This window comes from Micropterus dolomieu, linkage group LG02 (genome assembly GCF_021292245.1).
Source record: "Micropterus dolomieu isolate WLL.071019.BEF.003 ecotype Adirondacks linkage group LG02, ASM2129224v1, whole genome shotgun sequence".
NCBI lineage: Eukaryota > Metazoa > Chordata > Actinopteri > Centrarchiformes > Centrarchidae > Micropterus > Micropterus dolomieu.
In genome coordinates, this window is record NC_060151.1 from 3,603,587 (window position 1) to 3,621,483 (window position 17,897).

The 17,897-nt window shown below is 39.9% G+C and overlaps 1 protein-coding gene across 1 annotated transcript in view; it reads left to right on the plus strand.

Annotated features, from left to right (window-relative positions):
• The first annotated feature begins 14,176 nt into the window (after positions 1-14,176).
• The window catches only part of LOC123957703 (deleted in malignant brain tumors 1 protein), a 68,810-nt gene continuing 65,089 nt past the window's right edge, over positions 14,177-17,897 (plus strand). The window contains exons 1-3 of the mRNA XM_046030696.1: positions 14,177-14,226; positions 14,452-14,487; positions 17,655-17,889. Coding sequence (XP_045886652.1) covers positions 14,184-14,226; positions 14,452-14,487; positions 17,655-17,889 — 314 coding nt within the window. The 5' untranslated portion in view covers positions 14,177-14,183. The remainder of the gene's footprint in view (positions 14,227-14,451; positions 14,488-17,654; positions 17,890-17,897) is intronic.

The following is a 17,897-nucleotide window of genomic DNA, read 5'->3' on the forward strand; positions in this document are numbered from 1 at the left end:
GTTCCGTCTTATTTTGATAATGTCTGTGTTTAGTCTTCAGTAACCTGTGTTATGACTGTTCCCCCAGTAATCCATCTGCCTGCCTGTCTCTCTGTTTTCCCCTGCTGTCTCTCTGCCTGCCTGTCTCGTTAGTGCTGATTCCTTTCACCAGTGTTGCTCTCGCCTGCTCATTAGTCCTTGGATTATAAGGCTACGTTCAGACTGCAGGTCTTAATGTACAATTACGATTTTTTTCCCAGATCCGATTTTTTTTGTTTGAAAGTTCACATTATAGTTTAAATGTGGCCCATCAGACTCCAGTGTGAACTGTCGACAGCCTGAAAGTGACCCGCATGTGCAGAAGAATAACACAACGTCACATGCAGCACGCTGTTGCAGGCTACAGAAGTAAACAAGGAGCAACAGGTTCGCTCCGGTTAACTCGCAGGAGGCTCCTGTTTTTCATTGTCATCTCACGGGTCACATTTCTCCCGAATTATATGTTATATGTTCACAACTTTCTGTTCGTTTTTAGTGCTGTATGCTACAACGCAACTGCCCCACAACTCCCTCCCTCTCCCTCTCCACTGTGTCCTCTTGGACAAATAGCTTTAGATGGCAAGAGAGCTAGCGGTCCACTGGATTTCAGGTGTAAGAAAGGGAATTTGTGAGCAGATGATGGCGAGCTAGAGGAGGAAGAGAGTCACATGTATAATAATTGCTTTTGTGGAGGTTTTTTGCTTACCGCGGCTCCGTCTACAGAAGAACTGTGACAACAGCTGCTCTACAGAGTCGCATCAATTCCGACTTGAGTGTCCAGACACAATTCGCATTAAAAAATACCCAATCTGTATCGGATTTCGACCACATATGGAAGTGGACCAATTCTGAACTGGAAAAGATTCCATGTGACTTGGCCTGTTCACACTGTCATAAAAAGATCTGACTCACACATGGGCAAAAAAAAATCAGATTTGGGTCACATTAGCCTGCAGTCTGAACGTAGCCTAAATGTTTGGTGTTTCTGTTCAGTCCCCGTACGGTCATTGTAGCGCGAGTACGCTCTGTCGTGTCATATGATGAGTGTTCTGCCTGTAGCTGTACTACCAGTTCTGGACTTGGATTTTGCCAGTTTCCATTACCTGAGAGTTTTGTTCATGCCTGGTGTTTTGGATTAAAATCCCCTGAACTATATGTCTGCTCTCCAGTGTCGTGCATTTGGGCTCTCTCCTGCTTTGCGCTCACCTCAAACCGTGACATAAATCCATGACATGAGTTGCTCTTCAGGATTAAATAATATAAATGTAATAAATAATAAAATAAAATAATAAATGTTTCAAATCAGTACAACAATGGAATTATAAAAAACATGATGTGTGAGGTGGTAATGCACCTTTGTGACCTTCAAATAGGCCTACATGTAATTCATTCGCATTTACATTATACTATATAAAAGTTTATATTCTCTTAAGCCTATATCATTTTATATAGGGATCAACTACCAAGCGAATGATCAAATGGAAGTTAATGCCTTTTACCTTAACATGACTCTTTATTATTTTGCAGATAATGCAAAGGCAGAGTACATTCATTTTAAATTAGGGTCAAAGGTCATGTTTGAGATCAAGATTTTTATGTAGAAAAATTACTATTATAAAACAATGATTTGCCGCATTTCCAATATTCTACCTACAACAAAACAACGTTAAATTAATTTTCTCAGTTCTAATGTGTTTTGCCTTTTTAGGCAAGGGCAAATAATCAATGTATGATCCAATTTGCTGCAACATGAGTCTGCATTAAAGAGTGTTTTTATATTTCAAATAGAGAGTGTGTTGGCAATGTGAAAATGGCTCGTAATAACACAAACATAGAGAATGATCACAAACTCTACATTTGCATTCAGCTCTACGGAGCTTTTTAGCCTCTTTCAGCTCATTGTTTTGATTCAATGATTAGCTCTCATTAATAGAAAAGCAGTTTGATAAATCCACTGTGAGCTACCTGCCCCCCAGGTATGGCAGGCATGTGAAGATAGTGGCTAGCTGGTGAACATAATGGAGCATTTAGCAGCTAAAGAACCAGATGGATAAATGCTAATATTGCTCCATATGAGCTGGATATGTAAACAGGCTCTTCACTAACACATTTGTCATATCATCTTTATATCTCACATGTTGAAACAAAACATGTGAGATATAATGTTGATATGGCATCAACTTGTTCTGCTGCCAACGAATCCATTAATAGAGTTTTAATCACATGAAGAGGTCCTAAACTGTGCACTGTTGTCCTGGAACCCTCCTGTCTAACACTTATGATGAAAAATCCATCCTACTCATGCTTTTCAATACACACCCCTCATGCATACACTGTGGGTGCATAATTCAATATTTAGATGCTAGGATCCACTTTTCTGACAAAAAAAAGCAACATACGACAAACTGTGTCCTTTTATTTCTCTCACTTTTGCTGTCTGTGATGTGGAATACTGAAATGTATGTTCTTAGCTTTTTTGGGCCACAAATGAAAGGGCCAAACACATTTTCAAGTCAAAAGTCTGAAATTGTTGAAAAGGGGCATTTTGAAGAAGTGATACTCCTCATGACCCAGTCTTTAAAGAGGGGAGGTTTGTGTTAATGATGAGTTTGTATTATTTGAACAGGAACCAGTCAATCTTCTATTTTTCATTTACTGGTTGGACTGTGAACTGCTAACCTTCTTTCTGCTATGTAGCAGAAAGAAGAAGTGTCACTGCATCTCATTGTCTATACCACCCCTCCTGAGCCTGGAAGCTTCTCTGTCTATTGCGTTAAACAGGGTGTGGAAATTCACACATAGATGTCTTTTAGTGAGTAAAACATGTGCTGGCTGACAAACTGCTGTTACTGCTGTGTGGGCTGTACTACCAACACCCCTCATTATGTTAATGGAAGTAATGTGTATTATTAATTCACTATGTAAACCCCCAAAATGTATCTTAATCTTATTTGCAAGCTGTTTTCAGTTAAATAAAAAACATATACCCAAAGTGTTTGATATCATTGGATGCAACATTTCACAGCATATCAGACTCAGAAACAGCTTTATTGCCAAGTAGTTTTTACACATACAGGAATTTGATTCCCTCCAGGACCTGTACACCTCCAGCACTCTTGAGTCGAGCAGGAAAGATTATGGCTGACCCCTCACACTCCGGACACAAACTCTTTCAGCCACTCCCCTTCTGCAGGAGGCAGTGGTCCATCAGGACAAAAACCTCAGGCAACATGAACAGTTTCTGCCCATCTGCAGCTGGCCTCATCAACAAGGCCCGGGACCCCCACTGACACTGACTCTCATGCCCCCCTCCCTTTACAGTGAATACTGTAAATGTTTACACAAGTCAATCCAATAAACTGCCATTTTCTTCATAATCACTATTATTCTTTGTATTTTTTAAATAATGTCAGATATATTTATAATATATTTATGTTAAAGAGGTGGTATTTTGCTCATTTTCAGGTTCAAAATCTTATTTAGAGGTTGTACCAGAACAGGTTTATATGGTTTAATTTTCAAAAAACAGCATATTTTTGTCAAACTTCACATTGCTGCAGCTCCTCTTTTCACCCTGTGTTGAAGGCTTTGCTTTAGCTATGGAGAGATACATCTTGTCTCTAAATGATCTTTGTTGAGAGTTGCCACATGCGTCATTCCTAGTTAAGGACTACTAGCCAATCAGAAGCAGAGAAAGGCCGGTCAGAGAGAAGAGCTTCGATTCAGCTACAACAGCCAGCCTGGCAACATGAACTGGAGCAAAAGTTTCAGAGTGGTGAGTTTTTAATCTGTAACAAAAGTACTTTTCATCCATAAAGTTGGAACTGAGCTCTGTCTCTACATCACAGTAACAGCTTTATGTCCACTGACTGTGTGGAGGGTCTGGGTATCTCTGGATAATCGGTCATTTTTATCTCTCTCACTTTTGCTGTCTGTAATGTGGAAAAGTATGTTCTGAAGTGCTGCATACATTTTTAAGTCAATTGTATTAAATTGTTGAAAAGGGGCATTTTGAAGAAGTGATACTCCTCATGACCCAGTCTTTAAAGAGGGGAGATTTGTGTCAATGAGTTTGTATTAATTGAACAGAAACCAGTCAGTCAATCATCTATTTTCCATTTACTGGTTGGACTGTGAACTGCTAACCTTCTTTCTGCTATGTAGCAGAAAGAAGAAGTGTCACTGCATCTCATTGTCTATACCACCCCTCCTGAGCCTGGAAGCTTCTCTGTGTCTATTGCGATAAACAGGGTGTTCACACACCCACATAGACACATAGATGTCTTTTGGTGAGTAAAACATGTGCTGGCTGACAAACTGCTGTTACTGCTGTGTGGGCTGTACTACCAACACCCCTCATTATGTTAATGTTGGTAATGTGTATTATTTATTCACTATGTAAACCCCCAAAATGTATCTTAATCTTATTTGCAAGCTGTTTTCAGTTAAATAAAAAAACATATACCCAAAGTGTTTGATATCATTGGATGCAACATTTCACACCATATCAGACTCAGAAACAGCTTTATTGCCAAGTACTTTTTACACATACAGGAATTTGATTTGGTGACAAGGTGTTTATTATAAATATTTGTACCACTAGCAAACAAAATAGATCTCAATTGAATCTCAGGAAAACAGTACTGTATGTAATTAAGAAGATGGATAATTTCAGATTATGTATCATATTTGCTACATGAGTTTCTGAGACCCCTGCATCACCAACATGATCAGTACTTTCATGAAAACCTGTAGTATGTGTTACAAGGGCAGTGTTGTCATTTCTGCTGCAGCTGAGTAAGTTCAACCTGACAGCAAGAATGATGGTGCAAAAACGCCGTCACTGAGTCCATCCTCACCTCCTCCATCACCAGCTGGTACACTGCTGCCACTGCCAGGGACAAGAGCAGACTGCAGTGTATCGTTCTCTCTGAGGAGAAGGTGATTGGCTCAATCTACCATCCCTTCAGGACCTCTACAGCCCACAGATGAATACTGTAACTGACAGGGGACAGCATTCCAATAAACTGCCATTTTGTTCATAATCATTATTATTCTTTCTATTTTTTAAATGTTGTCAGTTATAATATATTTATGTTAAAGAGGTGGTATTATGCTTCAAAATCTTATTCAGGGGTTGTACCAGAACAGGTTTACAGAAGAGCTTCGATTCAGCTAACAGCCAGCCTGGCAACATGGACTGGAGCAAAAGTTTCAAAAGAGCAAAAGAGTGGTGAGTTCTTAATCTGTAACAAAAGTACTTTTCATCCATAAAGTTGGAACTGAGCTCTGTCTCTACATCACAGTAACAGCTTTATGTCCACTGACTGTGTGGAGGGTCTGGGTATAATCCGTAATTCGTTTGTAATTTAAATTTTTTTTGTTTCAAAACGAAAAACCAAATAACCGTTTTTGATGTCAGAATCAAAAAGCAGAAAACCAATTAAACAGCCCCTTTTTTGTTACTCCTTTTTGAACTAAGAATGAAGAATTTTATTTTATTTTTTTATATTTCATCTCCTAACATAGATTTTATAAGCAAGACAAAAAGTCTAAAATAACAAAATATAACATGACATAACTATAACTAAAGAACTATCACGTGACAAACAACAAAGGCATTATAGAAAAACATTCAAATCCTTTCAGACTTCAACTGTTTTGACTGCTTTTTCATTCTTTAAACCAAATAAAGTATTAATGTAATGTTTAATTTCTATATTAAAATGTGGTAATTGTAGTTTCTTCTTTGACCATTTGCACTTGTGAATATAAAACTTTCCATACAAAATAGAGGTTCAAAACATATCTTCTTTCACAATCAATATCATTCTTGTCATAAAGATATATAATGTTTCTTTTCCACAAAATAATAGTTGAACCAGTCTGTCTTAAAGAGATATTCAAAATCTAACCAAAATAATTTAGTGCAAACACAATCATAAAATAAATGGCAAATGGTTTCAGCTTCACCACTGCAAAACACAAACTTTTCCACAGCATCTTTCATGAACCTTGAGATCACTTGGTTCACAAAAATACATCAAATGTATAATTTTAAATGAGACTTCTCTAATTTTGTTGCTTACTAATATTCCAAACTGACTTCCATTTAATATTTTCTATTCTAGAATTCCAGAAAAGCTTGGCAGGAGGACTTGTGAAAATGATTGGAATATTTTTTGTGAAGCGTACATTGTTTAACATAAGGCTACCTTTAAGTTGTGGATGCAAGTTAAACATGCCACTTCCTTGTATTAATCTCAAAATACCAGGAGGTATTGCATCGAAAACAATAACGAATTCTTTAGGTGCAACTGGAATTCTGTATAAGAGAGCAAGAGTCCATTTTCATTTAGCAATTGTGTCACTAACATTATATCATTTTTAACCCAGCTATCAAAAGATAAAGTTTAATTCTTAAAACTAATATCTTTATTATTCCAAATTAAACATTTACGGGGTGAAAAGTTGTGTTTTAAATAATTAACGAGGACAATAATGCTTGTTTATGATAAATGGATAGAGCAACTGGGATTATTTATGTCAAAATTGCATTGCAAGAAGAATTCAACATACTTTTTCAAAAATTAATTCTGGAATAAAGTACCATAGTTTGTGGTCTGGGTATCTCTGGATAATCTGTCATTTGTTTGTAATTCAGAAACGAAAATACTGTTTTTCTGTTTTTTGCAGTTCATTTTATCGTTACTCGTTTTTGAACAAAGAATGAAGAAAGTCTGTGAACTTCGGTATTTATAAACTAGTGTTGTAGTACTCGAGACCGGTCTTAAGGCCACTTTGATGGTCTTGGTCTCGTCTGGGACTCGACCGCATTTGTACTTGGTCTTGTCTCGGTCTTCGACATTGAGAGCTCGGGAAATTGCTTTTGCATTGTCTGATTTATTTGTTAACATCCTAACTTTGATTGGATGTAAAACATATTGCTTCAAATGCAACCAATAACCCTAATTAAAAATGTATTGTTACCGTTAGTGACTATCACCCCTGTCTGTCGCGATGGTAAGCATGGAAAAGAAGTGTTGAATAAAGACGCTTACATTGATTTCAGCTCTTAGTGTTTCAGCTCTTAGTGTTTGTATGTGGGTGTTTCAATGGGAATATGGATCTTTCAGATCAATTTGAGAAGTACCTATGATCTTGATCCACATTTTATTGTGTGTCATGTAATGTGGGGAACTGGTCTTGGTCTTGTCTCGGTCTCGCCCCTAAAAGTCTTGGTCTTGTCTTGGTCTCTAAACTCTGGTCTTGGTCTTGACTTGGTCTTGATTTGGGCGGTCTTGCTACAACATTATTATAAAACCTTCAAAATAAAAAGTAGCCCATGCATGTGTGATTAGCAAGCAAACTAAAATAACCTTTTTTTGTAAAACTAAACTAACACTGTGTGTGAAAAAACACTTTAGTTAACTGAAATAAAAATTTAAACTAGTAAAACAAAACCTCTGGCTGCCATTGGTGATCTGTAACTTCACCTAACTAATGTTATATGTAGCTTAGGATAGCAGTTAGCCTATTTATTTGTCTATTATTTAATTCATATTTTAGTTTCATAACATAGTCATAGGCCGCCTTGCTATGTGGGAGTTCAACCAGCAGAGGTCACTCTACCCCCTTCTGTGGCGCCAACAGGCAACAAGGTTTTGACCTTTTAACTTGTGTTTATATCAAAGAGAAGGCTGCACTGCTACCAGAGGAAGTTAATCACTGAGTTTGAAGGGTGTGCAGAACTTCACCTGCCTTCCAGCTTCTCTTACTATGGCACTATAGCTGCTAAAAACTCTCAACGTCTATTGTTACCCATTCAGTGTCAAAACAAATCTGTAAGTAGTATACTTTTTATATTCCTTTGTAATATTCTCCAGTGTAATATAATTATGTTAGTTAACTAGATTATATATTTTTAATGCAGCCTGAATAAATGCTGGTCTGTCAGGACAAAGCAGCACACCACTCCTTCCTCCAGCACCAGAAATGGGCCCTGTTGTCACTTTTGGATTTTTAGATCATGAAAGATGGTAAACCACACAGTGTAATTGTGGCTCTGCTTTTGTGCATAAGGATATTGAAATAAATGTTGACCTGAACTAGACACAGCTCCAACCTGTCCACCTTACCCGGGTCACCCACCTTTAGCACCAATCACCTGCACCCTCTTTACAGACAACATCTCACATGTGTAGCCTGATACTTGAGGCTTTCAACGTTAAAAGAAAATAATTGCTGCTAAAGCATTTAAAAGTCTCATTCTTATTTTGTGCATTGGATGTATTTAAAGGAATCAGAGAGAAAACTTGAGTATTGGGGGGAAATTTGCTCATCCTGTCTATTTCTTGCAGAGTGTGATATGCGATGGATTGAGTTAATGTTCATGTTCATTTGGTGGGTTATGTGTTTGTTGCAATTTGTTTTCAAAATTAAATAAAGCACTGCCAATTTGGTTTTATCTTTATCCTTGCAGACATTTTGCAACATTAAGACAGTGTGAGGGATGTGTGTGGACAGATTGATTTAATGCTGCCTGTTGCTTGTTTTGAGGGACATGTTTGATATGTTAAGAGGAAGAGAACTCAGTCCTACTCTGAGTTTACCCAGTTGTATCAGATGTGAGAAAATGTCATTAGAAGTAGCTGTTGGTATTCTGTGATGTGACAGAGGGAATATCCAGAAGGTTTTTCTTCTGAATTAATGGCTTAATGTCCAAATAAAGCTTGGTGTCCATCTGACTGATGACCCCTCTGATTGTTAACTGGCAGTAAAGGCTGCTCTGGAGAGGACTGAACAATGTGCTCAGACTTCCTCGTCTGTTTAGTGGAGTTTGGCCACAGTCCCCTTTAGTAAAAAGAAAAGCAAAAAAACTGATGGTTCTAGTTTGATAACAAGGCTAGCTGTTTAAATTTAAGTTGTATATCACTGAATTAGTTAGCCTGTGTGGTTATTTTCTTATTGTGATTGGTAGGCTTTTAGCCTAGTAATGTCACAATCTAGGGCCTTTCTCATTTCCCAAATTTGCATCTCCTCAACTCCTTGCTCCTCAGAAAATATGAATGAAAGCTGCTGCGCAAAAAAAGTGTCCGATTGCTATGATGGAACGCAGTGATCGATCAGTGACGAGGGATGTGACTCGCCTAGCCTTAGCATAAGCTAACTAGCTATTGAAAAGCCAAACGGCTAACAGACGTCTCAGAAATCATACTGAACAAACTTGGTTGGTTACAGTCAGGGGTTAATATTATAGTTCAATGTTTAGTTCTCACTAGTTTTAAAAATCGAAGCGAGAAAACAACTTTTAAAAACTTACAAATTTGGCTTGTTTGTCAGCCATCTTGACCAATTTTCGAAAGCTCCGGTGGCCGCAGACGCGCTGCTTTATGGGTAATAGCCATCAAGTCACCATCGATGCTGCCTTCAAAACGAAGGTTACGATATGGCAACCCTAGTTCTATTAGCACAGGCGGAGCCCTCTACTGGACTCTATGGGTACTACATCTCCTCCTATCACACACACATACTCGCACACTGAAATTTTGCATACTGTAAGTAGCCAACCAATTGGACGTCGCTACTGTACGTGCGTACCGTATAAATAGCAGTGTCCTCACCGCTCAGCATCCAACCAACCCTTCAGCAGACGCCGATGGAGCGGCAGGGCTCCATCTACTGGACTGGGTACAGTGGGTGGAGCCCGATGACAAGCCGCGACAAGCCATAGCTCACCTCACCGACACGATCGGCCACAGGTCACCAGCCACAGGCCCTAAGCTGCCTCCATCCTAAGCGATGGGGCAGTGGGCCACCCGTCAGAAAGACCAAGAGGGATCTGACCCAGTCAGATCCAACACCTGAACTGTCCTGACCCCTTACAGGGACATCACAGTCAGTGTAAAATGTTTTCCCCGACAACCGGTAGTCTATGGTAGTCTCACCAGTCTCCTTCTTCACAGATCCTGAGCACAGATCTCAGGAGCACAGATCCTGGGTGGGTCTTTCCCCGCCTGCACGTTGGCATGTGAGATACAGTCACAAACCCATTCGGGTAGGCGCTTCTTGGATAGAGCTTTTCCGATCGCACCGTCACCAAAGCAAACAAGCAGTTGACGGCCGAGATGGCCGCGGTAGAGGTGGCCGACGCAGATGACAGGCTGTCAGCATCATCGTCGATCAGAGGCGGCGGGGACGACAGGGAGCGTGAAGCCGACTGATGCGGTAGATCAGGGGCCGGAGCATCCTCCTCAGCAGGGAGGGGATCCGGGCCGGTGTCTTCCTCACTCTCCTCGCAGATGAGGGAGAGCTCACACTGCTGTCACCGGATGGTAGGAATGGCTCGGCAGTCAACGCACGGTGGCGGTTGGCGGATGCCATCTCTGGCGTGGTCCCTGCCGAGGCATTCAAAGCAGAAGCGATGAGTGTCTACCCCGGCAATCCTACCAGGGCACGACGGGCAAAGGCGAGCTTCAAGGAGCGGCGACTCCATCCGTGGAGGTGAAGGTCAGTGGGCGGTTCGCCGTCTGAAGAAAAAAAGGATGCTGAGCAGTGAGGACACCGTTATTTATACGGTACGCACATACAGTAGCGACGTCCAATTGGTCGGCTACTTACAGTATGCAAAATTTCAGTGGGCGTGTGATAGGAGGAGAGGTAGTGCCCATAGAGTCCAGTAGAGGGCGGAGCCTGTGTGAGATAGAACTGGCCGTTACTGGGGCAGCTTGAAGGCATCTCAGGAGACAGGAAGAGATTGTTCGAGCCGTTTCTAACAGCACTCGATGCCTCGCTGTTAGACACCTTCTGAGACAGCAGTTTGGGCCGTTTCGAACACAGCCGATGTCTCATGTCTCTACAAACATATTTCCTCGTCCCTTCTCTCCTGGCTTGGTTTCCTTGCGTCTCTCCATGAATCCCTGGTGGGCGGGACTAAGACACAAGGAAAAGACGTAAGTGAGGGAAACGTGGATGCAATTAAGAGACTTGAGAAGCACCCATTGTTTTAAGAATTGAGATGTCCTTCAAGATGGCGTGAGTTGCCTTAAACGTCCAGTCTTTAAATGAGGTGGAGTCAGACCTGGGTGGATGATTTACTGCATTAGTTGAGGGTTGTATAGCCACTGCTGTTATGCCTGCCTGATCAACTGATTTGTGTCCTCATTTTAAATGTGTGTGTAAATTTGCTTGTTTTTGGGCTGTGTGAATTCCCTCAGCCCTTTTCCCGCTTTTTGTAGTGTTCTGCTAGATCAGGGGTCTCCGGTCAACAACCGGACCCTGTGAGGCTTCCATCCAGACCACGAAGCCTTTTGACACAACTAGGAAACTAGAATAGGCGTATTTATCTTGTCAGTTAAATTATTTTTAACAGGCAAAGCGAGGACAGCTCTGTAAAAATGTATGGGTCATTTGATTGTCTCTGCTACCAAAACAGAAATATTAGCTACTTTTACATGAGTAGGTTTGTCATTGTTTTTCTTTTTATGTGAGTAATTGTACTTTTTCTTGAGTTTAGATTTTGTGTACTCTACCCGCCACTGGCCAGGTGTTTCTAGTTTTGAAAATGTATTTTAAAGGCTCGTTTAGTGATGTATTCTACTTGCATAAAATTCTCAAGAATGCAGGAATAAGAAAAGTTCTTTGTCTGGAAAGTGGACTGACCAGGGACAAACACCTGGGCCACTTTTTGGCCTCTGTCTGTGACCATCCTTGACCTTAAAATCTTGTGTCCTGAGGTGTGTGTATGTGTCTCTGCTACGTGTCCATAAACAGTTTAAAAGTAGTCAAAATGTTCACACTGTGCAGTTTACCATCTTTCATTATCTAAAATGTGTTTAAGCAGTTGAGAAATACAGTAAATGTCAACACCATATAGATGAGCTGAACGGGGACAAAAGAAATAACAATTGTTGTGGTGTGGGGACAGAGTGGACCCAAACGCAACACTTGGGAAGAACAGGCTTTATTGAAGGGGAAAAGGGGTTGAGGGAGAGCAGCTGGCTGGGCTCAGAGGCGGAGAGAGAGAGAGAGAGAGAGAGTACACGCAGGGGAGGAGACACGGAGGCAGGCAGAGTACAGGAAAACACAACACCAGGGGAAAACAGAATCACAAGCAAAAAAGAGAAAAAAAAACAGGACACTCACCGTCAGCCGGGCTGCCACCACAACAACGATGACTCTGCTGAACATTAGGGCTCTTACTAATAAGACTTCTCATCTGTTCATCTCTCATCTTATCTGTGAGGAAAAGTTAGACTTTATTTTCAGACAGAATCTTGGCTTTGCCCTGACAGTGCTAACCTTTTATCCGAAGCATCACCTCCTAATTGCAACTTTATTTACACCATACAGGATGTAAGCATTTACAACATGGTAGTTTCTCATATTTTGAATATCAGGCAGTCTTACTTAATAACAATACTTCTCCCATACTACTAATCACCATCTATCGGCCGCCCAGGCACACAGCTTATTTTATGCCTGAAATATCAGAACTACTGACAAACTTGTTTTATTAATCATGACAGAATTCTTATCTCTGGGGATCTGAATTTGCATGTCGACAATGTCATTGGGCTAACACACAAATGTGGCCACACCCTAGATCACTATTGTTTGTTTTTTTAACACGACTGTCTTTTATCCGCCAAAAATCATTAACATTATTATTAAAAGACGTATCTTTAGTCCATCATCAGTTATTGACTTTCCAAAACACCTGCCCCCTACCCCTCTCTGCTGTATCCTCAGTACATGATTAAGTGAAGCATTTCAATCTGAACTAGACTCAGCCCTCAACTTTGTTGCCCCTCTGAAAACCAAGAAGAAATCCCTGTCCATTGTTATTCCTTGGAAGAATGAGCAAACATGTATCCTGAAGAGGGAGTGCCGTAGAGCAAAGTGAGTGTGAAGAAAGAGCAAGCTCACAGCCCATGGTGACATCTTCAACAACTCTGTAGCTGTTTGTAGCAAAGCTCTGCCTATTTCTCTGGTCTCATCAACGAAAACAGGAACAACCCAAAAGTATTGTTCTCTACAATCAATCATCGTTTTGGGTAAGATTCTGGAGAAGGTAGTACATAAACAATTAAATATGTTTCACATGAGAATACGATACACAATACATTTCAGTCTGGTTTCAGAAAGGGACAGAAACAGCACTTGGTTGTCAATGACCCCATGGTGAGCTCTGATTGTAAAAATGTTTCCATGCTTGTACTCCTTGATCTGACCGCTGCCTTTGATACAGTGGACCACAATATTCTTTTAGATCGTCTTGAGAACTGGGTTGGTATCTCTGGCACTGCCCTGTCATGGTTCCAAACCTATCTGACTGGCAGAATTTATTTTGTCAGTCTTGCTTACCATATCTCAATATCCTCTCAGGTATTCCACAAGGTTCCATTCTTGGTCCTCCACTGTTTTGTTTGGACATGTTACCACTTCTTAAACTAAATGAGGATAAGACAGAAATTCTTCTTCTACTAGAAGAGTGTTGTCAAAAATCTGGGTGTCCTTATTGACTCTGAGTTGGATTTTAAATCACATTTTAACAGCATTACAAAGGTTGCATTTTTTTATTTGAGAAACATTGCCAGAGTTAGACCCCACCTTGAAGATGCTAAAAGGTTGTTACATGCTTTTGTTTTTGCACGGTTGGATTATTGTAATACCCTTTATTCTGGTATACCCAAAAAATATATTAATCGCTAAAACTAATTCAAAATGCTGCAGCAACACTAAAACCGGAATGAGAGCTTCTCTCCACTGGCTTCCTGTAGCATTTATAATTGATTTTAGAGAAGTTGTGTATTTGTGTTTAGAGTTTCGAGAAAAAAAGGCATGATTTCAAGAAATGTGTTTAAGCTATCGAGAAACACTGTGTACACAAAACGGAAACATCAGGAGGAGATAAAGCTGGCAGCGTTTTTGCATCTTTGTGTTGATCAACAACAATCTCAGTATCCAGAAGTGATAGATGTGATGCTTCAGTGCTGCAGCTTTTGGTTGGACCTTCTGACCTATAAACACACACAAAAAAAACACCAGAAAGAGGAAGTGTTTCAGGAAGGGAAAGCTGTGTGAAATGTTTTTGTGCACAGTGCGCAGTTTTTAGTTCATCTGTGCTGGTACCGATAAATGACAGAGCAGCTGTCATGTCAGCTATGGGGAGCATACAGCAGAGAAACCTTTGCTATTTGGCCCTTGGTAAGACAGACTTTCCAAAATTTTATTTGAAAAGCATTTTTTTTTGTGTAGCAGTGTTACTGTATTATAAAGAACAAAAGTCTCTTAAGGTCAATCTTTCTATTTAAAAACCTTCCTATCATTAAAATAAACAAGGGAATCTAAAACAGAAACAAGGCAAACTTTAATTCTGCACTTCTCAGTTTACTGAATGTAATGAGCCATGTCATTTCTTCTGTTCCACAGTCTTTTTCCTCCTGACGTCTTCATCACCAGCTACAGGTCAGTTCATTCTCCTGTTTCATGCATACAGTATTGTTAGTTTACATTTTACTTTGTCTTTAACAGTGTTTTGAGTAACACAAAACGTTACAAAAGTAACACAATTACAGTGATGTAGCCTATTGCTTTTTGCAGTAATATAACACATTACTAAAAAGGCAGGGTATAAACTACGGGGGAGCTTGGGTCCTCTAAATAAGATGGTAGCTCCCCTGATGGATCATGTGTAAATACATTTTGGTAACACTTTCTATGAAGGTCATATTGCTTTATGCATGTGTTTATAACACAATATAATGCGTCAATAAAACATTATAACAGTAGTTATAATCACTTTACAAACATTTTGCAATTTAGCACAAAAACTCAAATTACATCAAGGAACTCATTCTCAGGGTGGTGAAAGATCGCTCAAGAAAAGATTTGTTGCCAACCATATTACATCATGTAAGAAGAGGCTCAGATGTTGTCACAGATGAATGGCGAGCCTACGGACAAGCCCTAACAGATGCAGTGGATAATTGGCCCTGGGCCCGTATTTATCAAGATTCTCAGAATTACTCCTAAGAACACTGCTAAGAGTTAAGAGTAAAATAATTCTTGGCTCAAAGCTGTGCTTAAAAGTAAGTTATCAAGCATCATAGTCCTAATTTGAGGAAAGTGAAGGAGTAAATCTTAAGTGTCAGTCTCAGTGCTGATTCACAACACTTTGCTGTGCCGCAAACAGGATTTTGGATGATGATGAAGCCTAGGACCTATCACTGAAGAGATTTCCTTATTTAAGAATATTCTCAGATAAATTCACATTGAATGGTGAAATTCCTAAAAGGAGTTTATATTCAACACACATTTAACAATAAAGATTTTTCTAGAGAATACATTATGATATAAGCCTACACATTAATAAAGATTGTTATGACCTGGCTCAAAATGCCACAACAAAAGGGAGACACACCATGGGAGAAGTTTAACAAAATATGTTTATTAAACCACAATTAACCAAATTAAGGCTGGTGCCAAAGTAAAGATGAACAAGTATGGAGTATGTACATCAGTGGTTTCAGTCAGGTCAGGCTGATGGATGCATGGAAAATGTGTGTGAGGGTGTTGTAATGTGCAAAAAATAATAACTATCAACTAAAACAACATGTCCAGAAACCAAGGCGATGGTGGAACCTGTGGAGGGAAACAGATGGTAGCAAGTTAGCAGAGAGGTCCGTCCATCCGTCCGTCCTCAACCCAGCAACGACCTCCCCCTAAGAATGAGAATAAAATGTTAAATACACTACAGGGCAATTAGCCCAGAGTTACTGCAATCGGCTCTTCCTCTACATGGAAGAGAGAGAGGCCGCACCCACACATGACCCCACAAGGCATCACAAGATAAAAAAGTTTATCTTTATATGAGCGCCATCAATTGCACCTATTACTCCTGTGAAGCCGGCTATATCCATGAACTGTGTTTGCTTCTGTCAGATTACGAGGGGTGTTGTAGGGAAGTCGATGAAACGTGTGACAATGTGTGGAGCTGTAGCCTAAGTGCCATAATTGTTTCCATAACTATTCGGCTTTTTGATGGTTGTGTCCAGCCAAAATCATCAGCATTGCTGCATTTTTCCTGACACAAAGAAACGAAGCGTCATCACCACCTTCAGTTTAACAGAAAATCCATTACAGCATAAAGTCAGTGGTGAGATAACGTCCCTCACCAACTCGCTGACAAGGATTATGCCAGCGCTGTCCGACCCCGTCTAATTTACTGTGTGTCGTCAAATAATTAAAAATAAGAAATTCTTCTCTCCTAAAATATTTGCGAATGAGAAGCTTGATAAATATGGGCCCTCTCAAAGTGCCATTTAAGTCTTAAGTGCTGAGAATTCATGAAATGTACTCTACTTTTAAACTTAAGAATAAAAGCAAGTTATCAAATTTCTTAAAGCAAAGAATCACTCTAACTCTCTCAGTTATTTAGGACAGCTCGAGAGGTCTCTCAAGTGGTTAGGAGCTGGCAGTAGGTCTTGTGATGGCACTGTAGAGACAGAGACATGCTGAGAGGAGAGGAAGAGTTCTGCCGACACGCAGTTAATAAGATGGGGTCGGACATGGGGTTTGCTTTTATTCTTAAGTTTAATAGTAGGAGTAAATTTCATGAATTCTCAGCACTTAAGACTAAAATGGCACTTTGAGAAGCTTGATACATACTGGCCCTGGGCCCGTATTTATCAATCTTCTCAGAATTACTCATAAGAACGCTGCTAAGAACTGACTTAAGAGTAAAAAAATTCTTGGCTCAAAGCTGTGCTTAAAAGTTAGTTATCAAGCATCATAGTCCTAATTTGAGTGAAGTGGAGGACTAAATCTTAAGTGTCAGTCTTAATGCTGATTCACAACACTCTGCTGTGCTGCAGACAGGATTTTGGATGACGATGTAGCCAAGGCCAGCTATTTGCATGAACTGTGTTTGTGTCTGTCAGATTACAGGGGGTGTTGTTGGGAAATCGATGAAACGCGTGACTAAAGTGTATTTATAACGAGGCAGAGTTGATTATAATGTACTATGGAACATGGTTGGAGATTCTCGGCACACAGTTGTATAAACTGGTATTACTATTAGTTATAAAACATTAAATCAAAAGATCATAATACATTATGAACTTTGCTGTAGCACCTAATGCATGTTTGTAAGTGATTACAACTGTTGTTATAATGTCTTATGGAAGCATTATATTGTGTTATAAATATATGCATAAGTCAATATAGTGATGACCCTCATAGAAAGTGTGGCATAGATTTCTATAGGCCGTGTTGATGATCAGAGAGGCTGCTGTCAGTGCATCCTGAGCGATCGTGTCGGGAGATTCAAGTAATCAGTGACGTTATGCTGCTTTACCTCATGCGTAAATATGTGCACAGTGTCTTTCTTAATGGGGAGACAAACCCACATATGCAGGCACATCTTACTATGAGCATAATGCGCCCATTAAATAGCAGTGAAAGTAAGTCAAAAGTAATGTAAAGCATGACATTTCAGAGACAGTAATATTGTAATCTAAGTAATTATTCTCAATTGACAGTAATTAGTCATCTATAATGTATTACATTTTGTAAATGACTTGTCTAACACTGGTCTTTAAAATATTCTATGTTATGTCTTACATTCTTTATAGATGGTCAGATCAGACTAACTGGGTCCGGGTCTACTCAGTGCTCTGGAAGAGTTGAAATCTATCACAACAACACCTGGGGAACAGTCTGTGATGACAGCTGGGACTTAAATGATGCTGAGGTGGTGTGCAGGGAGCTGGACTGTGTTGCAGCACTGAGTGCCCCTCAGTCGGCCCATTTTGGTCAAGGAACCGGTCAAATCTGGCTTGATGAGGTGGGCTGTTCAGGAAGTGAAAGGTCTCTAA